At 43.2% G+C, this 23,631-nt stretch overlaps 1 protein-coding gene across 5 annotated transcripts in view; it reads left to right on the forward strand.

The window, feature by feature from the left end:
- Positions 1-23,364, forward strand: part of Plekha3 (pleckstrin homology domain containing A3) — a 23,957-nt gene extending 593 nt beyond the window's left edge. For 2 of the 5 annotated variants that reach the window (XM_031370709.1, XM_031370712.1), the window contains exons 2-8: positions 6,632-6,748; positions 9,329-9,484; positions 12,825-12,961; positions 13,861-14,025; positions 17,091-17,134; positions 19,304-19,419; positions 22,080-23,364. In XM_031370709.1, the coding sequence (XP_031226569.1) occupies positions 6,727-6,748; positions 9,329-9,484; positions 12,825-12,961; positions 13,861-14,025; positions 17,091-17,134; positions 19,304-19,419; positions 22,080-22,204 (765 nt within the window). In that variant the 5' untranslated portion in view covers positions 6,632-6,726 and the 3' untranslated portion in view covers positions 22,205-23,364. Of the gene's footprint in view, positions 1-1,745; positions 2,057-2,332; positions 2,765-3,209; positions 3,530-6,631; positions 6,749-9,328; positions 9,485-12,824; positions 12,962-13,860; positions 14,026-17,090; positions 17,135-19,303; positions 19,420-22,079 lie in introns of those variants that run through there. The other 3 variants (XM_031370708.1, XM_031370711.1, XM_031370710.1) reach the window with 3 other exon arrangements.
- Positions 23,365-23,631: the final 267 nt, after the last annotated feature.

Consider the following 23,631-nt stretch of genomic DNA (forward strand, 5'->3'; position numbering starts at 1 on the left):
CGGGAGATGGGGGTCGGGTACTGCATAAAAGGACTCAAGCTGTGTCTATCAGATGCGGCCAGGAAGCTCCCAGAACACACAGTGGAGTGTCTCTGGGGCTCCAGCAGCCCGTGCCTACATTACAAAAGATACCCTATGTTTCTGTCCCCTACCTCTTGAGGCCGCCCTTGAGGTGAAGGCTTTTAGCAGAGAGAAGCTTCCTCCCCCCACCCTCCACCCCCATCCCATGAAAATTCATTCACATCAGACAGGAAATCTGACTATTGAACATTTTGTTCCAATCTCACAGCTGGCTAATACACACCAGAGATTAGTCAAGTCTCGTGATACATCCCCTTCTCATTTTAGTATGAAAAAACCTTTCAAGCAAAACTCGAATTTTATAAGTGCCAGATTCCCACCACAGTTGAACTATCATTAATGAACTATATGTGATTTGTTATTATTAATCTACTCGTCAATTCACCAAATGGATATCCAGATTCCCCTATTCAGTCAGCCTTCCTGGAAGGACAAGTCAGGGATTTCATTACCTCAATACTGATTCTGCTTTATGCAAATTAACTGGAATTTGCAAAACTTTCTAAATCTAAACATTGTCAAGTGTCTAAAGGCTCTCAAGTGAGATTAAAAAAAAATCTAAGAGAAATCCTTTTATTTTAAAACAAAACAAAAATAGAATACAGGGTTCCTTCTTAACCTTTTCTTTCCTCTGTGTATGTGTGTGTGTGTGTGTGTGAGAGAGAGAGACGAGAGAGAGAGAGAGAGAGAGAGAGAGAGAGAGAGAGAGAGAGAGAGAGAGAGAGAGAGAGAGGAGAGGAGGTTTCACTATGTAGCCCTGCCTTCACTGGGTAGACCAGGCTGGTCTGGAACTAACAGAACTCACAAGAGATCTGCCTTCCTCTGCTTCCTGAATGCTGGTATTAAAGGCGTACATTGCGATGTATGACATTAAAAAAACACAAAAAAAAGTATGTGTTTGTGTGAGTGTGTACGTGTGTGACACGGCCCACGTGTAGAGGAGGTGGTTCCCTTCTTCCACTACAGGAGTACAGTACTCTCGGTCAAGCTTCTGGAAGCAAGCACTATACTTGGGAAGTTATTTTGCCAATCCTAGTTCCATAAGACCTTGTTGGAGGACCTCTCAGGCTTGAATACTACTTTAGTATCCTTTTCTAATTTCTTTTTTCTTTTCGAGACAGGGTATAAGCCTGTATAGCCCTGGCTGTCCTGGACCTCACTCTTAGCCCTGGCTGTCCTGGACCTCACTCTGTAGACCAGGCTGGCCTCGAACTCAGAAATTAGTATCCTTTTCTTAAAAGAAGGATGTAGCCCAGGTTGGCCTTTGGTCCTTCCTGCCTCAGCCTCTGGAGTGCTAGGATTTCAGGGCCTTGCCATTGCTCCAGCTTTTCTTAGGAGGTAACTTCCTACTTTCCCCGGAGTGTTGAGCACTGGAAGCGCCAAGAAATGGGCAACTCCTGATTTTTATCGAAAAAGACCCGAAGGAGGCGAGGCCTTAGGCAGCCGCCTTGTGCCGGATGCCCGCGGAGGTCCGGATGCCGGGCAACCGGGTAGTGGGGGACCGCGGAGCCACCCCACGAGGGCGCGCGGCGCAGCCTCGGGCACGCGGCCGTCCCGCAGCCCCGCCGCCGGGGAGGGGTTTCGCGGGCCGAGCCGGCCCCTTTCATCCAGGAAGTGAAAGCGACGTCGGGGTCAATGAAAACAAGCCGGGAGCCCGGGGGGAAAGGAAGGCGGGCGTGCAGGAGGGCAGCGCCGGGGCTCGCGGAGCGGCGGCGGAGCGGAGCGGGAGGACGGCGGGCGCTGGGGTCGCCCCGGGGGTCGCCGCGCCGTTCCTGCCGGGGATGTCCGCGCCTCGCGGCCTCGGAGCAGCACGGGGCGCCCGCCGGCCGGGCCTCTGAGGGCTGCCGGGTCGGGGCAGAGGGCTGCGGGCCCGCGCCTCCGCAGCAGCGCGGCCGGCGCCGGGCCAGGAGGATGCGCGGCGCCGGGCTCTGAAGCATGGAGGGGGTTCTGTACAAGTGGACCAACTATCTCACAGGTACGGGGCGGGAGGCGCGGGGCACCCCCTGTCAAGCCGCGGCTCTTAATTCCACGCTCGATCCCCCACCGCACTGCCCCTCGTGGGGCCCGTTCCCGGCAGCCTCGACCGGGAGTTCGAGACTGCGCACCAACCTGAGGATGGGACACGACCAAAACCCTGCACTGCCTCTTGTGCCTCCGAAACAGTATCCCGTCACCCTCTTTTATCCACGGTCTCTTTCATTCACGCTCTGTGGACAGCATTTTGTTAATTGTGTGTGTGTGTGTGTGTGTGTGTGTGGTCATTTAATTTTAAGATATGTTTTTCAATATTCCTATACATTTTCTTACCACAGGTTTGAAAGTCCACTTGTTGAGGCTGGCTGAGCTCATCAAGTGTGCTTTTGGAAGCTATCTTCAGAGAAGGTTCTTAGGGATTGGTTTTCAGTGAGGTTTGGGAGTTCGAGTCATTCATTGTGAGACATAGTGGGAGAAAGCACATTTTCAACACCACGGGAATTAGAGTCATTGTGAGAAATAGTTGGAAGTGCAGCCCAGAAAGAGCAGGCATGTTTCCTTGGTGAGGTCGTTAGAAGAAAGCTGTTTGTATAGAAATGGGATCATCAGCAGGGTGCTGTCCCTGCCTGTGATATTGAAAGTCTGGCTTTAAAAAACACACCTTAAATCCATACCCTGTGATCTCTGCTAGAACTAACACCAAAGGCAGGTGCGATATTCTTTCAGGATCCCAGTTGGACAAGGCCTGGGTGGTTAGCTATTTTGTTCCAGAGGTACTTTCCAACTTCTGAATCCCATGATCTGACAGAACTAGAGGAAAACTGGCAGCTTGAAGGGAAATTTGGGCAGTTCTCAGATTCTTAGTTACAAAGAATGGACAGTTGTCACCTTGCTGCCCACTTACTCTGCCCAGCGTATTGAGCCCTGCAGCCAGTCATTCTATGATGCACTCAACTAGTGTCCACCTATCTTGTGGGAATCTGCAGGCAAATCCTGTTAGGGCTAAATGCTTGGTTGTGTCTGGCTAGAGCCAGATTTACGCTAGCAAATGGCTTAATAGTTATAATACGTCAGATGTGTTCTGCTGGAATGAAAAAGGAAATAATCATGTAAATGACAGATTTTTACTGGAAGCAGTGAGGCATCAGGCAGACACTTTTTGCTAAGAGTTTTCTTTTGGGCCGTTGTGGGCACTGATTGCAGGTCGAGGTGTGGTATTAACTTTAAGGCCCATACCCTTTAAGCTTGGAGATGCAAATGTTTTTGAGCACTCTGTCTTTGGAGGTAATGCGGGAGGAATATTTTTAGCATGGCCCAGAGCAATGGGCAGTTACAGCCATGAGTCATAATTGAAGGGGAAATTGCTCTTGGGGTGAAATGTTCTTGTGGGAGGTGTCCTCCCTAGCCTGTAGTACTGAGAGCCAACACATGCTGTGGCTTTAGTTTTTATGGTGCCGTTTCAGTTTAACTTCTAGTAAGCATTGGAGAGCTTGCTGAAGCAAAGTCTTTTGTTTGGAATGATTCCATTTTTTTTTTAAATGTAAAATTGGCTACGCAGTATGTTCATTTATTAATTTTAGTATCTTGGGTCAGAAGGATGAACGGCTGCTTGTACTAATTGGTCTTTAAGGAACCTTCAAGTGTAATGACAATGTACTGACTTTTTTTTTTGGTTTTTTTTTTTTTTTTTTTTTTGAGACAGGGTTTCTCTGTGTAGCCCTGGCTGTCCTGGAACTCACTCTGTAGTCCAGGCTGGCCTCGAATTCAGAAATCTGCCTGCCTCTGCCTCCCAAGTGCTGGGATTAAAGGCATGCGTCACCACCACCCTGCGACTTTTTTTTTTAATATGTGTTTTTATAACATTTAGTAGCTGGAGAAAACTGTTAAAGTAGAGATTGAAAAAGGGAATAACCCTTTTCAGTAGAAGGAATTGCCAATCCTTTTACCATACTATAAATGTGTGAACCAAATAGGGAAAGTTAGGTTAGATAATTCTTCAAAAAGGTGTGTAGAGATAAATAACAGGCTTGATTAGATGAGTGTACTCAGCCATGTGGCTTTCTCAGTTTCTACAATTTCTAGATCACTTTGCTCACAGTTCCTTTTAAAAGCTGTTGCATTATAATATGGCAGTAATGCAAAATGTGTCTTACTGAAGTGGAAGACTATATTTTCACCACCACCCCTCATCATTTGTTTACCATGGTGAATTAATATTTGGAAAACTATAGATGTATATTTAAAAATTATTTTTATTGTACTTCCTTGCACATGCTAGGAACATGCGTGTGCTGCCCCCACAGTCTTTTTATTTTAGTTATTCTAGACTTTTACACGTGAGTACTATATTTAAGTTACACTTCCTCACTTATTTATGCTTCTGTGTTGGTGTGAGTCTGTGTGAGTGAACACATGGATGCCCCTGGAGCTGGAGTTACAGGTGGTTGTGAGCTGCCTTACGAGGGTGCCGGGTACCGAGCTTGGGTCCTCTGGAAAAGCAGCATGAGCGCTCAAGAGCCTAACAGTCTTTTCAGCTCGAGAGATTCTTCTGTTTTAAGGCAGTGTGCTAGGGCATCATCCTGCAGTGAGGAACAAGGTGAAGTACGTATACCAAAAGAACTTTTCCTCCTATTTGGCAGCCCTCCCTAGGGAACACGGTGTTTATAAAAATGAATTTTCCTGGCGCATGAAGTTTGCTTGCTTTATTTTCCTGAGCCAATGGGAATATCCTACCCTGTGTTCTTAAGCAGGGTATAGAGTAGAAAGTAAAGTTTGACCTGCTTTGCTGACTCGGTGTCCTGCTGCTGAGATAGAAAGCTCTGGCAAAAGCAGCTTAAGGAAGAGAGCTTTATTTGGCTATCAGTTCAGGTTATAGTTCATCCTTACTGGGAAGTCACAGGGACACAGGCAGCTGCTTACTTCATGTCCTAGGTCAGAAGGGAACAGCCAGTAAATGCTAGTGCACACCTTTGTTTCCATTTTACCACCCAGCAGCCCATACAAAGGGTAATCCTGCATACAGTTGAAGATTTTGTCAACTTGTTAACATTAACTATAACACAACATTGTCATTTCAAAAGTTTTTAATTTTTTTTTTTTTTTAAGATTTTATGTATGTGAGTACACCAACACTATCCTCAGACATACCAAAAGAGGGCTTTGAATCTCATTATAGATGGTTGTGAGCCATCATGTGGTTGCTGGGAATTGAACTCAGGACCTCTGGAAGAACAGTCAGTGCTCTTAACCACTGAGCCATCTCTCCAGTCCCGAACCCTAAAAGCCTTGTGTCAGTTTATAGGGTGAGGTACCTTGGTCCTGTCAGATTCTGGGAAACATAAACTGATGAGTTGGTTTACAGCCGATGGTCAAAGTGTTTTAATGGTGGCGAGTTTCATGTAGGCCACTTACACAGTGTTGTGACTTAATTGTGACATAAAGAATTAAGAACAGTCACACTGTTGTTTTATGTTATTAGTTGGTGAACTGCTACCATCTATCAGCAGCACGCTTGATAAGATTCCCAGGAACACGAGTTTGGCTTGCAAGAGGAGTGCAAGGCCAGCATTGAGAACAGCCATCCTTCATGGCTACAGACTTGACCTTCCATCAGAGTCTGATAGGCTTATGGTTTCATTGCTGAGGAAATATGGGATGAATGGCTGAAGTTAATAGGCAGCATTTCTGTCTTAGTTGTGTAGCCCCCAGGGAGGGAAGGAGGCTGGGTGGGAACCTGCTCTGTCTATAGGCTGTCATATTTGCATAAAAATGGGGATTTCTTTAGCTTTCCAGTCTCCAAGGGCATTTGTTTAAAGGTAGCTTATTCTATCAGAAGGGGGGGGGCACATCACACACTTGAGAGGTGGCCAGCTTGTGTAGTCACCTGTTTCAGAGAAAGAATTTTAAAGACTTACTGGGATGAAAACATTTACTCTAGGTTAACTGCCAAGAGTGGAAGCAAACCTGAGGCAAACCCTCTCTTTCCTGTATGTTTTTTTCCCTTATGAGATGAGGAGGTGAGCGGCCCTAATCTGAAATGCCCCCAAACCCAAAGGATTTTAAGTGCTGAAGGGACACTCACAAGTGGAAGATGCCCCACCGGACTCCACTGATAGGGCCCAGTAAGAAGCAAACCAGCCTATAACGTGGCCTTTAGGTTATGTGAATAACTGAGCTTGAACTTCACCTTTAGATTTGGGCCCCTTTCCTTTTATATCTCATATGCATATGCAAATCCAAAGTCTAAAGGGATTGAAACACTGCTGCTTCCGGACATTTGGAAAAGAAATGCTAATTCTACCTTATGATCTCTTCTCCTGGAGGAAAGGGGTTGGTTGTTCCGTGCTTGGGTGGAGATGTCTTTTCGGTCTGTTAAAGAGAAAGTTGTGAGCCAGAACAAAAATAGTCTTTCCTTATCTATGTAGAGATCGCAGGACATTTTGGGCAAAGGCTGACCATTAAAAATTTTATTGTGTGAAAGTTACTGAGAGTCCAGAATTAGTGTGGCAACTTGACATCGGGTTTTCTGTGTGGTAAAAATAATTTATTCACTTGTCTTCGTTTCTGGTCTCTGTAGGTTGGCAGCCTCGATGGTTTGTTCTGGATAATGGAATCCTGTCTTACTATGACTCACAGGACGATGTCTGCAAAGGAAGCAAAGGGAGTATAAAGATGGCGGTCTGTGAGATTAAAGGTAAGGGAGTATAAAGATGGCGGTCTGTGAGATTAAAGGTAAGGGAGTATAAAGATGGCGGTCTGTGAGATTAAAGGTAAGGGAACATGGTGACTGTAGCCTGCTCTAAGTGAACAAATAAGTGTTTCTAGTCATCTACAGATTTCCAGATCTTCTCTTTTAAGTAATCCGGGGTAGCATATAACATTATTGAACACAGGTCTGTATTCCTCTTTTTATAAATGTCTCCTGCATTGAAATGTCAAATGCCTTTTCCAGTTTGACTTGATAGAAAATTTCTGTGGCATCTAGATAGGTTCTGTCTCAGCCTCATGGAAAGATTGGAAAGGTTGAAGCTGAGCTCTGTAGATGAAGTAGGCTGTTCTCTGTGAGGTTCTCAAAAGGGAAGAGTGGAAGCTAAAAGCTCGGATTCTTGCTGGCTGGAGTTGAGTGGCCGTGGGTAGTAGAGATGGTTTCTTCCCAAAGGGCAACGATAGTAGGACATGGTATGATTTTCTTGGCGATTCATTTCACAGACCATCGATGTACTCTGTGTGTCCGGAGTGTGTGGGCGAAGGCAGAATGAAATCAGATAAGATGGTGATGAGGAGATTTAAATTCTTCAAGGAGGACTGAAAGGGCCACAGCACCAGGGAGGGAATGTTCAGTCGCTTCTAGGCCTTTCTGTGTCCCCTCAGGGATTGAATACCTCACTCCTGCATGAGGCCTTGCTCAAAGATTTCTTTCTTTCTTTCTTTTTTCTTTCTTTCTTCCTTTCTTTCTTTTATTTTTTATTAGATGTTTTCTTTATTTACATTGGAAATTTTATCCCCTTTGAACTCCCCCCTCCCCCTCAAGATTTAAAATATCTAGAGTCCTCCTGTCCTGTGCATTTGCTTATTGAGTGTAATGCATTGAGCTACATTTTCCAGGACTGGATTGCTACTTTGGCAGGATTTTATGGTAATTCTAAGAATTCTAAGTAAGATTAGCCAAGGTGGGAAGAAAGGGATTTTTTTGTTGTTGTTATTGCTGCTGGTTTTTTTTTTTTTTCCTGTTTTGATTCAACTTTTTTTAAAAGACTTATTTATTTATTTTATTTTTTATTTAATGTTATGTGAGTACACTGTTGCTGTCTTCAGATACACCAGAAGAATGCAAAGAGCGTCAGATCTTATTACAGATGGTTGTGAGCCACCATGTGGTTGCTGGGACTTGAACTCAGGACCTCTGGAAGAGCAGTCAGTGCTCTTAACTGCTGAGCCATCTCTCCAGCCCCAGATTCATATTCTTTACCTATAGTTCTGCCCCTTTATCTTTATCTTAGACTCACTAGTAATATGGCTCTCCCTCACACCTCTTTTCTCCTTTTTTCTTCATCTCTTCTTCCTTCTTTATCTTCATCCTTTTTTTTTTTTTTTTTAAAGACAGGGTCTCTGAGGATAGTTATCCTGCAACATTGTAGTAGCTTGGGGAGGATCACGCTGTCCTGGAAGATTTCTCCAAAATGCACATGCTTGCTGAGTGTGTGTGTGTGTGTGTGTGTGTGTGTGTGTGTGTGTATACTTGTGCACATGTACACGCAGATACGCAGATGTTCCCTGGTCACTTTTTTATTAAGAATTATTACTGTTCTAATCAAAGACTGTCATGGTTATATAAAGTATAGAAATAGATTAGTTTGGGGTAGTATTCTTGTATATAACCTGAATGTATAGAATATTGTTTTGTTCTGTATTTATATAGACTAAAACATTTACCAGTAAGTATTAGTTTGCCATGTATTCATTGCTGGGATATGTGTAGCTCATTTTCAGCAGTACCCTTATCACCCATAAACGTTTCAGAGCACATTCAGAGAATTTCCATTCATCTCTAATAGGTGGTTAAGGAAAAAGAAAATACTGGGTTTGTGTTTGTTTGTTTTTTCTTTTTTGGGTGGTCCTTGGGACTGGATCTGTGGTCTTACATATGCTAGGCAATTCTTGTTAGGTCAGTTTAGGAGAGTCCATACTTATCCCAGAGATTTCCCTGCCCTTTGGCTATAAACGCCCTCTTTCTGTTGTCGTATAGGGTAGGGTGCTGAGTTTAGTCTCTCCGTTACTGTAATACCCCATATCTGTCTTAATGGACAGCATTGTGTCCATTATGTGCACAGCAAAGCGTACTATGCACGTTAACAAAATGTTGGGAGCACATTTCCCAGGGCTGAGGAGGTGGCCCAGTGATGGGGAGCTTACTTCTTGCATGTCCTCTTTAAAAGTCCCCTTTCAGGTCTTTGCCTTGTTTTCTGAACTTGGCTGTCTTTTATTTTGATTTATAGCTGTGCTTTGTATAATGTAATGAGTTTGCAAATATGTCTAGCATGAGTAAAAGTGAGTCGTCTATATTACTGTCAGTGGCTGGCATTGTTTCGGGGCCATGGCCACCTTGAGTGTTAGGGAGAAGGTAGTTTTCATGGTGCCTCTGGGGCTTCTTAGAGAGTGGCCCAGATTGTGCTGTGAGTCTTGGTTTGCTGAAGGTGCATGCAGCATCTAAGGATATGTGAGGTGACCCCTCCAAATGCTTAGAGTCTATAACCGAGTCTTTGTCTCATCACAGTCCATTCAGCAGACAACACAAGAATGGAATTAATCATTCCAGGAGAGCAGCATTTCTATATGAAGGCAGTAAATGCTGCCGAGAGACAGAGGTGGCTGGTGGCCCTCGGGAGCTCCAAAGCCTGTTTGACCGACACGAGGACTGCAAAAGAGAAAGGTGATGACGCGTAACTTGTGATAACTGCTCTCTAAGCATAAGTGTGTCTCTCAGTAATCCGAAGGAAGTTAGTAATGTGGGAAACTTGGAACAGATCATCACAGTGAGAACTTTGTAAACAACATGAAAGTCTAAGTTTAGGGGAATCAGTTGGTAAAGCAGTGCTTCAATTAGATGATGTTTTATGAGGGCAGGGAAATGTTGACAGAGAAGTTTATTGACATGGGAAGCTTTCCATGGTTAACTGATCATTGAAAAAGCAGGAGGATGAAGACCAGGGTTCAATTGCAGAGTTCCAGCCCTCCTCCTCGCCCAGGTCACACAAAGAGCAAAAGCATGGTGGCACATACTTAGAATTCCAGCCCTGGAGAACTGGAGACAGGAGAATCTCTGGGGCTTGCTGGCCAGCCAGCGTAGCTTCATTTGTGAGCTCCAGGCTAGTGAGAGATCCTATCTCAAAAGAGGGGAACATTGTTCCAGACACTTGACACTTGAGGGCGTCCTTTAGGCACATATATGTGTATAAAGAACTTTTAAAAATGAAAAACAATCTTAAATTAACTTAGTAAAAACTACTAAGTTGTAGATAATTAGAAAATGTAGGAGTTTATAGTGCTATTCAGGTATATCAAAGAAAAATTATAAATAAGTATGGACAAGATTAGGACAAGAAATAGCTAAAAGATAGGAACAATCCAAATATCCAGAGATACCTGAATGAATAAACACATGTGGTACCTGTACAGTGGAATATTATTTCTCCTTAAAAGGGAAGGGAATTCTGGCATGTATTATCACATAACTTTAAAGATGTAGTTTTAGTGAAATAGGCCTTTCACAAAAAGAGAGTCATTGACTGCACTCATTTCAAATACCAAGAATAGTAAGATTTATATAGATAAGGAAAATGGACCTGAGTGGGGATGCACCCAATTAGGATTCTGAGGCAGGAGGATTTTGAGTTAGAGGCTACTTGGGGCTACATAATGAGACTGTCTAAATAAGTAAAGGAGAAAAAAAGAAAGCAAATAGAGCAGTGGTGTTAGCCTGCATGAAGGTGCCAAAGGCTGGCCTTGGCTTGGGGAGGGGTTCTGAGAGAAGGGGCGTCTGGGAGCAGTGAAACAAAAGAAGTCAAATTGTGGGTACAAGCTGATGGCCTGTGTTCTACTCCAGATGGCTCTTGACACAGCTCTCTGGAGACAGCTCCCTGCTGGAGATGGCTCTCTCATTCTAGAAAAAAATCCTAAATGCTCTCTGGGTAACTCATGGGTTTTCCAGTCAGAGTCAAAAAAGCTGCTAGAAAAAAATTCTTGGATTTTTCCTCAATCCCGTTAGAGAAATTCTAAAAGTAGTTCTTCGGTTTTCCGACCAAAATCAGAAAGCCAGAAATAATTCTAAAAGAGCTGTGTTAGCTATCCAAGTAATGTTTGGGGTTTCCCTCAATTATTATCAATTCTGTTATTTATTCCAGGTTCCCTCTCTACCATCCCATGGATCAGCATTCCATGTTTAGCCCTCTGACTCTTAGGAAGAGGCAGCAAGTACATTTCCCCCTTTTTTTAACATTGCAAAAGAATTCAGAGATCTGCTTTTGTTAAGGAAGGACAGTAAGCTAGCTAGCTGGTGGGACCCTGGCCTGAAGTTACCATTCCTACCATGCCTAGGTCTGGACCTAAACTCCCTCTGTCCCAGACTGAGGTACAACTCAGGAATTTGCTTGCATTTGTAAGCATTAACAAAAAAAAACCTTACCTGGGTGGGATCTTGCCTTGTGATCACCCCCTAAATCTCTTTATCTCCTTCCTTAGTATCTTTCTGACCAGCTGGCTCATAGTGCAGCCGCCTCTGTTCCTTTAGATCTGGGAAGCCCCTTATACAATTCATACTGTGTCCTTATATTTTCATAGTTGAGAAATTATCTATTTTTGAACTCATGTTATCAGAGTTCTTTCCCACAGCCTTAGGGGGTGTCCTGAAGATCTCAGCCATTTTTCCTTTTTGCTAAGGGTATAGACACCATCCCTGCCTCTTGCTGTCAAGGAAAGATGGCTGCTATCAACCTCTGACCTTGACACCTGTGCACATTTATGGTCAGGCCTCCACACGTATATACACACAGCCTTTTCTCCACCCAAAAAAGGGATGTACTTAAATTTGGGCAAGAATTGATTTATGTCATATATGCAGTGTGCTGCTTTGCTGTTTTCTGCCTGGGAGCAGCGGCCCCAGCCTGGCTTAGGAAAGACCAACATCTACATACTGTGTAGCTGATGCTTTCCTCCTCCACTGCTTTATAAGATAGTGGCAGGTAAATGGGAGAGATGATGGCTAGATGCGTAGTATGTCGGAGGAAGAGGAGGAGGAGAAGGAGAACAACAACTGCATTAAAAAATCGAAGAACAAGAAGATGTGAAAATGGAACAGAAAGGAAGAGAATTAGTAAATGTTAATGTGCAGTCGCTTTTCTTACCTAAAACTAGCAACTTCTGCTGGTGAAAATATACAATGAAGAAAACTGGAGAGGAGCTTATACCTGGAAAAGTTGTTTGTTATGTAGGCAGATAAAATACTGTTTTTAATATGTTAGAACTTTAAACAGCTTATCACCTTATGTGTTAAGAAAAACTCATATCAGAGCTGGGAAAGAATGTATGAGGAAAAGAAAAACGCTCGTGCACAGAGTAGAAATGTGGGCTTCACATGGAAGAAATCGAGTAATAGAGTGGAGTGGCTGTGTAGTAAAACACCCAGTGGTCAGGCTAGCAGGCTGTCTCAGTGAGTAGAGGTGCTGTGTACAGGCCTGGAGACAAGAATGTGATTTCTGGGTCCTACAAGTTAGCAGGAGAAGCAACGACTCCTAAGATGTCTTTGCCCTCTCTGCGTGTTTTGGCACATGCATGTGTACTTACACGCTTGCACGCATGCAATGTTCTTTCTCCCTGTTCTTCCCCATCCCAGATCTGTCTGTCTGTCTTTCTTTCTGTGTGCGCACACTCACTTGCTGTACCTGGAGCTCAATGATAGGGGTACACTAGTTGGTCAGCAAGCTCTGAGAGTCCTTCTCGTTCCTGGAGCTCAGTGATAGGTATACACGAGCTGACCAGCAAGCACCTGGGTCCTCCTGTCTTCACCTCCTAGTGCTGCTAGGATTACGTACCACCACTGGGCCCAATTTTTTTTAATCTGAAGATGCAACTCAGATCCACATATTTATGCAACAAGCATTTTGTTGACTGAGCCATTTCTTTAGCCTCTGTTGCTTGCTTTTAAAATGGTTGTTTTATTGTATGACCAGAGAGTACAAAAATGATCTAGTTTGATATTTATGTGTTTCTTTTAGAAATAAGTGAGACCAGTGAATCTCTGAAAACCAAAATGTCTGAACTTCGCCTCTACTGTGACCTCCTAATGCAGCAAGTTCATACAATCCAGGAATTTGTTCATCATGATGAGAAGCATTCATCTCCCAGTGTAGAGGTACTGCTTTTGCTTAGGATCAGATTCTGCCATGTACTGCCCTGGGACATCCTTAGCCACTCCCTAGGATGACAAAAACATCACCATAGAGCCATTTGACTTCCTGTTGGTCTTGTGTGCCAGGAGTTCTGGATTCATGAATGAAAAACAGTAACTAATTTTGATGTGCTTTGACTAGCTCACTGGCTGGGCACTTCTAAACTTCCGGAGGCTAGCACACACTCCCCTCCGGTACTCCTGGCTTAATGTAACATCTTCTGAATCTATATTTTATCTTTGCTGCCTGTTGTTACTTTCTGGGCAGCTCCCCATAGGGCCACATTCCCTTTCCACCTACATTGCTGGATGATTTCTCTCCTATAGCTCTTAAATCTGATCTCTCTCTCCCTCCAAGTCATGACGATTCTCCTCTTTGTACCCCTCCCTCCATCCTTTGCCTGTGCAATCTAAAAGTCCCATCTCCATCTCTTTGCCCAGCCATTGGCTATACAGCAATTCTTTATTCCCAACCGAAGCCAGCTTGGAGCAGGGACCCTCAGCATCTGGAAACGCGGCTTTTGGGAGCCGAATTAAAACAAAGCATGAGAACCAATTCCCAACACTACAGTGCTTTCTGAATTCTGTCCCTGTGGTAGAGGCAAGCATTGAAACAGCTCATTTCTTCAGGGAGTCAAGGCCTGTCTTTGTCGCCACTCAGTACTTTGGAGACTAGGCTCGAGAAGAAGCATTCTGGCTGTGTTCTCTGGGCCAGTTGCAGGAATACAGTAGACAACTGCTGGTTTTGTTTTTTTGTTTTTTCCTTCTTAGTGATAAGCTTTAATTAATTTTCTCAGCTGATTCTCAGGCTGTGCCTAATTACATGGTGGAGTATGAGTCAGACTTTCTGTGTGATTTTTCAGAACATGAATGAAGCCTCTTCCTTGCTTAGTGCCACCTGTAATACATTCATCACAACCCTCGAAGAATGTGTGAAGATAGCGAACGCCAAGTTTAAACCTGAGATGTTTCAACTGCCTCATCCGGATCCCCTGGTCTCTCCTGTGTCGCCTTCTCCTGTTCAGATGGTTGGAACTTCTTTTTTTTTTCCTTCAAGCAATATAAATATATTTACATTAAATTAGAAGTAGTGTAGTGTGTGTGTGTGTGTGTGTGTGTGTGTGTGTGGTCTGTTGCTCTGTTTCTGTCTTGTCTTTGAGACATAGTCTCTCTATGAACCTGGAGCTCATCATTAGTCTAGATTGGTGATCTCTGGGCATCAGCCTGCGTCCCTGTGTCTAGTTGCAGATGCATACCACCATGCCTGGCTGTTACTTGAGTGCTGATAATTTGCACTGAAATCTTCTGTAAAGTGTGGCAAGCACTTTTGCCCACAAGCCACATTCTCTGCCGCTCTTCTATTGATAGTTTTCTTTGTAAGATGGGAAATGGGAGTGGAGAGGAAATAGTCTGAATTGCTTTTGTCTGTGCTGGTAAGGGGTCATCTCAGCTGAGGAGCTCAGCACGTGAGTGAGTGAATGCTTTGGTTTCTCCACAGTGAAGGGGCTCTGAATAGTCTGTCCAGCTACTCTACACCATTTGCCTGAAAGCTTTGTAATAGGATGATGTTTTTTTCTCGAGAGGTGCTATTAAGCAAAGCTTGAAACTTGCAGTGGGAGCATTGTTCTTCAGTCAGCATTGGGGTTTGAATTCTCTGAGTAGGCAAGTTACTTAATTCCTCTGGTCCTTCGTCTGTGAAATGTCTTCTGTGTTCGAAGGTCACTGTAAAGTATCTGAGTCACTTAATGGTAGGTACAGAATGTTAGTTTCTTGATTACTCTGCACACCAAGAACTCTTTGCTGGGGGTGGTGAAGTCTTTGTGCCTTTCCTGCTATTGAGTCTGCTCTGGCATGCTCTGGGGAGCCTGTGTGAGATAAGGTTTGATAGCACTGCATTGTTAACATTGAAGTGTTCTTAGGAGCCTCTTCATGGAGGAGGAACGCACCTGGCCATGTTTTAGCAATCACTGATGATGACTGAGGAAGCAGACCCCAGCTCACTCTCATTACCCACCCCAGCAAGCTCAGTTATAGAGAAGGAAAAAAGGTCATGGCTTCCATTTAAGTCTTGTCTTCATCAGTGAATGTCAGACTAATAGTGTCCATAAAAGTAAGCATGAAGGTCAGATGAACCGGGGAAATTTTAGTTGATTTAGTGAAGGCTTTTCTGTCCCAGTCTAGCAGGGTTTCTCTGCTAGGAATTCTCAGCACCTCTCTTGTGCTGTGCGGATCGTGGGGAGCAGAAGCGGCACCGACCTGGGTTACAGGCGGTTGTGAGCTGCTCAGTGTGGGTTCTGGGAGGCAAGCTCTAATGTTCACGATGCTGAGCTGTCTCCTCCATCCCTCAGAGGGAGCAGCTCTAAGGGAAATTACTGAAAGGGATGTCCCAGTCCGCCTGCGGCTTCAAGCCTGCCATTACAGCTGTTGGACTAGAGCTATCCGTAACCAATGTAAACAGAGACCTTGTCAGCTGGCAGCTGCCATCGCAAATGTAGATGTTAGATGTGGCCCCGTGTGTATAAAACATGCTAAGCCTTTGGTATAAACAGCCTCCCTGTCACCTTGTTAAACAGAAATAGTCTGTTTTATTTGTGCTACTTTTTATCTTTTTGGTGGGCAAGTTGGTTCTTCTAAATGATGTTCTGTGTTCACCATAGTTATGGCATGTTCTTGCTTAGACTTTTTTTTTTTTTATGTGTATGAGTACACTGTAGTTGTACAGATGACAGTGAGCTATCATGTGTGACTGCTGGGAATTGAACTCAGGACCTCTGCCGCCCCGCTCGGCTCTCTCCGGCCCACTCTCTCTGGCATAATATACTGTAGCTGTCTTCAGACGCACCAGAAGAGGGTGTCAGATCTCATTACAGGTGGTTGTGAGCCACCAGGTGGTTGCTGGGATCCGAACTCAGGACCTTCAGAAGAGCAGTCAGTGCTCTTACCAGCTGAGCCATCTCGCCAGTCCTGAAAAGGGCCTTTATTAAGAGTAATTTCTGGGACTGGAGAGATGACTCAGTGGTTAAGAGCACTGCCTGCTCTTCCTAGAGGGCCCAGGTTCAATTCTCAGGACACACACATGCGGCAGCTCCAACTGTCTGTACCTCCTGTTCCAGGGCATCTGACACCCTTATACAGACATACATGCAGGCAAAACTGTACATAAAAAGTAAAAGTAGATAAATTATTTATTTTATTTTTTTTTCTTTTTTTTCATTTTTGAGACAGGGTTTCTCTGTGTAGTCCTGGCTGTCCTGGAACTCACTCTGTAGACCAGGCTGGCCTCGAACTCAGAAATCCGCCTGCCTCTGCCTCCCAAGTGCTGGGATTAAAGGCATGCGCCACCACTGCCCGGCTAGATAAATTATTTTTAAAGAGTGTTTTCTGGTTTGCTAGATACTCTTTTTTATTATAAAGATGACTCTTAGGGTAGTTATGTATATACTGTTTATCCTTTTCTTTTTAAGATTTATTTATTATTATAAATAAGTACACTGTAGCTGTCTTCTATACCAGAAGAGGGCATTAGATCTCATTACGGGTGATTGTGAGGCACCATGTGGTTGCTGGGATTTGAACTCAGGACCTTCAGAAGAGCAGTCAGTGCTCTTACCTGCTGAGCCTTCTCACCAGCCCTACTGTTTATACTTTTACACATAACAGAATCTACATATAAGTAGAATTTTTGTATTTTTTGGTATGAGTTGGGAAATTCCCAGTTAATCGTTACTAGGGAGAAAGTTTGACATTGTGTCGGGGTTGTTACTTGAGCCTATAGAAGACAAGTGTCTTCGCCAGGCATCTATTTCTCTGAATAAGTTTATGTATTTATTTATTTATTTATTTATTTATTTATTTAGTGGTTTTTTGAGACAGGGTTTCTCTGTGTAGCCCTGGGTGTCCTGGAACTCACTCTGTAGACCAGGCTGGCCTCGAACTCAGAAATCCACCTGCCTCTGCCTCCCAAGTGCTGGGATTAAAGGCGTGCGCCACCACTGCCCAGCTATAAGTTTATGTTAATTAAAGTAATTTAATGGTGCATTATTCTCTCTGACTAAAGATTGAGCTAAGGCCTTTTTCTCTTTCACATTTCTAGATGAAGCGTTCAGCCAGCCACCCTGGTCCCTGCAGTTCCGAGAGGTAAGCTAACCATGTGTCTTCTGACTAAATTCTGAGTAACGCCTCCCTGGGAAGTTCATCTGGCCCATGCCTGCTGTTGTGGCTGTCAGCTCTGTGTGGAATAGGTCTGGGAGTTCTTGTGTCAGGGGTTGGCTTCACAAGGGAGAATAGGAAACCCACATGTATGCCTTAACCTGGAAGTGACACCTGTTGGCTGTTAACAGCTTCGGAGGTTTTTGAAGTAATATCAAGAAGTATGGGGCAGTGAAAAGGCCCAGCAGGTAAATGTGCTTGCCATTAAGCAATACATTTTGTAAAAATAATACAAAAATAAGAAAATAAAAATATATTATGTAAATATGTATATTTATATATGGGGCTAGAGAGAAATTTGCTGTGTTGAGTGTCCACAACTGCGGATATTTATCTCAGTGTTTTATAGAACCGTATTTTCATGCTAGGCTGTTCCTGAGAAAGCGCTCACTGAAAGAGAGGAAGCCATATTCATAGCACTGTGAAAGCTTGACTTCCGGGTGGGTCCTGCCAGCGTCCCAGCTGTCGGGACACTGTGCTTGCCTGGCTTCCTCTGCTCCGTGGCTGGGTTTACCCTCTCTGTTCTCTGGAAAGTGATGAAATCAAGTTTCTTCAGCATTTATTTTTCCATGCTGACTATTCAGTCTTGAACCTTGCTATTGTTTTGTCTCTTCCTCTGGTAATTATATAATCCTTGTTGAACGGCCTGTTCAGAGGAAGCCAGTAACACATGTATATAGCTCCAGTCCTGTCATGGTATAAAGTATTTTACCAGCTGAACCTTGCAGAACGATGGAAGCTAAGTCATTTGGTGGCAAACATTTGATTTGGTGATAGAAGTTTCTAAGGTGTATTTCATCCTTTTTCCTTAGAAAGTAAGTTGTAAAAAGATTAAAAAGATACTATTTTTTCTTGGATCTGCCAAGGTTCTACAGTATTGTTGAGCCATTGTAAAACAGAAGCTGAGATGCAGTTAGGCAGTGAGGTGGTTTTTTGTTTTGTTTTGTTTTGTTTTGTTTTGTTTTTGTTTATTTATGTGAGTACACTGTAGCTGTGCTTAGACACACCAGAAGAGGGCATCAGAACCTATTACAGGTGGTTGTGAGCCACCATGTGGCTGCTGGGAATTAAACTCAGGACCTCTGGAAGAGCAATCAGTGCTCTTTACTGCTGAGCCATCTCTCCAGCCCATTAGGTGATTTTGCTTCTGTGTTTGTATGTTTACCCTGGAAAAAAAAATTCTTTTTTTTTTTTTTTTGAGCCAGTGCTTAACCACTGGACCATCTTTACAGCTCCAAGACTGATTTTAAAAAGCAGATTTGTTTTGTTTTGATGGCAAGGTCTTATGTAGCACAGACTGGTCTCAAATTGGCTGTACAGTCCAGCATGCCTAATCCCAATCTTGCCCATACCCCCTCAGTGCTGGGAGTAAGGTGTGAACCTTCTCCATCCCTGGTTTATGCAGTGCTGGGTTCAGACTCAGGGCTTCCTGCATCCTAGTTAAACACCCTACCAGCTAAGCTGCACACAGCCCTGAAAACTGTTTTTCCTGGCTTCCATGTTCTGTTTCTGCTGTCAGTGAATTTACATCTGAACATCTCTCATCTTTTTGGCATCCCCTTCAAATCTGTCAGTTAAAGGTTGGTATTAGATATCTGCACTTATGAAATCTACAACTTAAATCTGAGATATTTGCAAACCACTTCTGTCTGCTGTTTCAGTGGACACTTCCTAGAAACGCGTCTTTGTCCTCCTTTCCCGTTTAGAACATGACCTCAGAGTTTCTGCCTGAATTCCAAGTAGACCCGCTGGTCTCCACATTTCACTTCTGGATGAGTGCAGGTTGCTAACGTAAGGACTAAACATCCGAAGAGTGACTCCTTTGTCATTTGTTTACCCCCCCCCCCTTTTTTCTTTTTTGGATTTTAGTAAGGCAGGATCTTACTATGTAGCTCTGGCTATCCTAGAACTTGCTCTGTAGACCAGGCTGGCTTCTAACTCACAGAGATCCTCCTGCTTCTGCCTCTGGAGCGCTGGGACTAAAGGCAAGCACCACCATACTTGGCCCTAAAGAGAAGCCATTTAACATCCCAGGCAGGAAAGGTTCTTCTCATGGTTTAATGCCCCACGGCTTAACACCTTTTATCCGATGTGCAGGAGCAGCTGTGCCATCAAAGAACCAGCGTCTGCCCTTCACCGACTTCCTCAGCGACGCCGCAGAACCTACTCGGACACAGACTCTTGTAATGATGTTCCCCCTGAAGACCCAGAGAGTGAGTTCCACAACTCTGTTTCTCTCTCTCTCCACGTCAGCCAAACTGGCACCAGCAGGTTCTAGTAGTTCCTGGGACTGAAGCTTCTGTCACCTGGTGTCATTGGAACACTCTTTGGTGGATTTCTTAGAGGGAAGTGAACCCTCACAGTCCCCTGCTGCTCACAGCTTCTCTTCCCAGTAGCTTCGTTACCCTACTTATTCTGGTAGGGGATGCTGAATCTCATTGGTAGATACTTTCTCTTAGAGACAGTCATTGACTATGTTTTTATTCCCACTACATTTCCATTTTAAAGTATTGTAGAAGAATCATTAATTATAGGTAGAATCCTAGAGGAAAGTAAATGTCTAAATCCACAGAGAAATTAGCTATGCTATATTGTTTGTCTGCCTTAAAATAGCTAAAGAAAGTAATTTTGCGTGGTTGTGTATGACAGCATGTATCCCTGGACCTTTGCCCCTGTCTCAGAGCCGGCAGACTGTCATTTCAGCAAAGTCTGGTGATTTCTGTTGAGATCTGTACTTGTCTCTGAGGAGCAGGATCTTTCACTGTGTATCAGGACACACCTTGTTTGATTACAAGGACCATGTCTTCTCATGCTTACTTCTCATGGCTAGAACGTTACTTGTTAGAGTCCTTACCTCCCACAAAGCATGTGGGAGAGTTCCCAAGGAAGGGACAAATAGTTCTTCAAGAGTTCACTGGACATCAGATGTGTGTGGACGTCAGATTTCCCCACAGAAATGACAGAATAAATGGTGGGTAGGTCCTCCAGACAGTCAGGTCATAGATTGGGATGAACCAGCGGTAGTGCTTTGTGTTTTTAAATAGAGGCAAAAGAGCAGCCTTTATTCGCTTACCTAGAGGCTGATGTAGCAGTTGATGCCGAACAGAGCCTTTGACCACTTTGAGACACATTTTAAAAACTTACCTTTTTCTTTTTAACATATTTGTGTGTGAAGCATATGTGGATTTGCATGTGTGGGGCCCAGGGTTGAGTTGGTAATCTTCTCTCACTCACTATTTTTTTCTTTTGGGGAGTGGTGTGTTTAAGACAGACAGGGTTTCTCCGTCCTGTTCAGTAGACCAGCTGCTTCCAACTCAGATTCCCTTGCCTCTGCCTCCCTGCTGGGACTCCACTTTTTGAGACAAGGTCTTAATGAAACTCCGAACTCACGAGTACAGCCAGTCTCAGTAGCCGGCTGCTTCCTCTTGCCTGTGAAGCAAGCTCTTTAACCACCAAGGTATCTCCTTAGCCCACTTTGTTTTCTCTATAACTCTGGCTGGCTTGTATCTCATTATGTAGAGCAAGCTAGCCTTGAACTTTTGGTGGTCCTGCTTCAACCTCCCCAGGGTTGGGATTGCAGGCGCACACTCCCGTACACAGCTTATTTCTAGATATTTAGAAGGCAAAGATGTTCACTACCATAGTTGTTAGGACTGTTTCAAACAAGTCACACATACAGAGCACACAGATACCTTCTCAGTTTACCTTAAAGCTACTGCACTGGCAAGGTGAGAAGTTTAATTCTTAAATTCCTTTCTCTTTATGCTAAAAGTTAACAGTTTAGTTGAGGAAGCAGAGAATTGGTATATTGTATATATTAGTGTATTATATTAACATATTAGTATTATGTATATTGAAATTATCAGTTGATGGTTTTGTTTTGTTTTGTTTTTTGGAGACAGTATCTTATAGCCCAGGCTGGTCTTGAACTTTGCATTGGAAGTTGACTGAATTCCTGATCCTTCTGCCTTTACCTCTTGACTTGCTGAGATCAGAGGTTGGTACCAGCATGCCTGATTTATTCACTGATGGGGCTTGAACCCATGACCTCCTGAGTGTAGCCTGCCCCTGTGCTCCCACTCTGGTTCATGAAAGTAATTTTATGAGAATATTTTTTCTGTGAAGTGCTTTTCATTTTGGAAATTTGCTTTTAAAGATGAGAAAAGTAAGACAGTAAAGCAGGTGTGGTGGCTCTTGAGACTGAGTCAGGATTGGTGTGAATGTGAGGTCAGTTGGAGCTGTGTCCTGAGTTCTAGGCCACCCTGGGCTACAGACTGAGACCTTGTCTCAAAGAACAAAATAAATACATATAAGTAAAAGAAAACAAATGGGGTGGGTGGGCGAGGAAGCCTTGATAAATTCAAACACTATGGGACTGGGACACCACCCCTGTGTGTTTGCCTGTGTCCACCTTGAGTATCACTGGCACCCCTGAGCCATGGAAAGGGGACTTCCAGCGTAAGAACTCTTGCTATTTGCTCAGAAAGGCTCTGTTCTGTTCCTAAATGTGTGATCTTGGAAAAAGATCACATCATGTATTGTTTTTTGAGTCTGTGTTCACAGGACCATCAGCTGAAAAAGCAATAGCTCGGTTAAATTCCTCTGAGCAGGTTGATGGCACATAATGTGCCAGCCTTCCTTCTGGCAGTGTGCGAAACAAACCCTTGCCTCTGGTAGTTACATAATTTATCTTAGGAATGCTGAAGTTTCTCCTTATGATTGGCAGTGGTAGAAAAGTGAGTTTCTCTCTCCAACAAACAGAAGGTTATCCAGAAACTGGTGGGATTTTATTCCTCTGAGCAGACCTGAGATGTTCTTTCACAGGGGCCAGGAGTCAGCAGCACTTGCTGAACTTGTCAATCACTTTCCACAGGACCTCTTCACTGTTCAGGAAACACACTTAATGGAGATTTGGCATCAGCAACCATTCCGGAAGAAAGCAGACTTACGGCCAAGACACAGTCTGAATCTGAAGAACCACTTCCACCCTTCTCCTGAGGAAACGGACATGTCCAGCTTCCTCTGAGTGCCGCTATGCAAAAGCTGCTGTAATTAAACTCGTTCTGGGGTAGCTTTGCCCTCTCCTTAGGATTTCTCTGCACTTTATAGAATATTGTAAACAAACAACCCACATACTTTTGAAGTGTATTTTATCTTTCTATAGTTTACTTGCAAGAGTATTTTCCTAATAACTTCACAGTATGAATGTGCATCTTTTTTTTTTTTTTTAAACAAATGATGGTGTAACATTTTGACATCCATAAGGACAAATGTAGATATTTTTCTAAAAAACTGTGAGGGACTGACAGCTGGTCAGTGTGTATTGTAGTATATAAACATGAAATCTCGCCAGATTTATTTGACAGAAATGTGATAGATGTAACTTGTGCCATGGACCAAAAGGTCACTTCACCCCCAGCTTAAAATTAATTACCATAGCAGCTTGATGGTGGTTTTATCATATTCCTTTAAGCAAAAGGAAATGCTTAATATTCTAAAGGTCTTTAGCCCAACTACCATGACATATTGAGCATTTAAAAAAAAAAAATCAGACTCTGCTGTCCTTCATATGTGAAGTTGACACCTACTGATTTGTCAATACCAAACATCAGATTACAGTATTTAATTTTTATTTATTTATTTTCTTATTGCATCAAAAGATGGTTATGTTCTAACTTTTATGGCCTCCCCAATTTAAGATGTATATGCATAGTTGTTATTTACGTTGTTCTAAGATACACGTGGCAGTGGTCTCAGTGACCTTGTTCACTTACACCAGAGAAATAAACGGCTTTCAATGGAAGAGGATTTCAGTGCTTTTTAAAAAATAGGCATTAAGCTGCTGTTGTAAGGTATGATTTGCAGCTCTTTGGCATATCTAGAGGCATTTTTAATTTATGAATATTTATACAAAAGTAATTCTGTCAAGATGACTGTTCTATATCACTTGAGAATGGCATTATTTAATTAAAGAACAATTTGCAGTTTTTGGTAGTGCCTGTCGTATCTATTGTGGGGTTATTCCTCTACACTGTATTTCTTTTAAGTCACTTTGGGGTATTGATTTTATCCCAGAGTTAGAATGATCAGCACTTTAACAAAAATTGGCTTTGTGTTTTTAAGTTAGTCATATTTAACTAATACATGGTTTTTATATTCACATTCATCATATAATTCATTGTATCTTTTAAATTCATTGATATTCTGTCTAGTCTATTAAATGCCTTTTGTGTTCTTTATTGATTTTTTTTTGTTTATTGTGTTCAAACTTAAAAGTGAACATACATCAATCATATGTTTAGCTTTTTTTTTCTATGAGTTTAGAACGGGAGCCAAATATTTAGTAAATATTTGATATTTTCTAAGGTTAGTCTGTACCTTTCCCTAAGTTTAAAATGTCTATACCTATTAACTGCTCTAAAAGT

This window comes from Mastomys coucha, unplaced genomic scaffold (genome assembly GCF_008632895.1).
Source record: "Mastomys coucha isolate ucsf_1 unplaced genomic scaffold, UCSF_Mcou_1 pScaffold15, whole genome shotgun sequence".
NCBI lineage: Eukaryota > Metazoa > Chordata > Mammalia > Rodentia > Muridae > Mastomys > Mastomys coucha.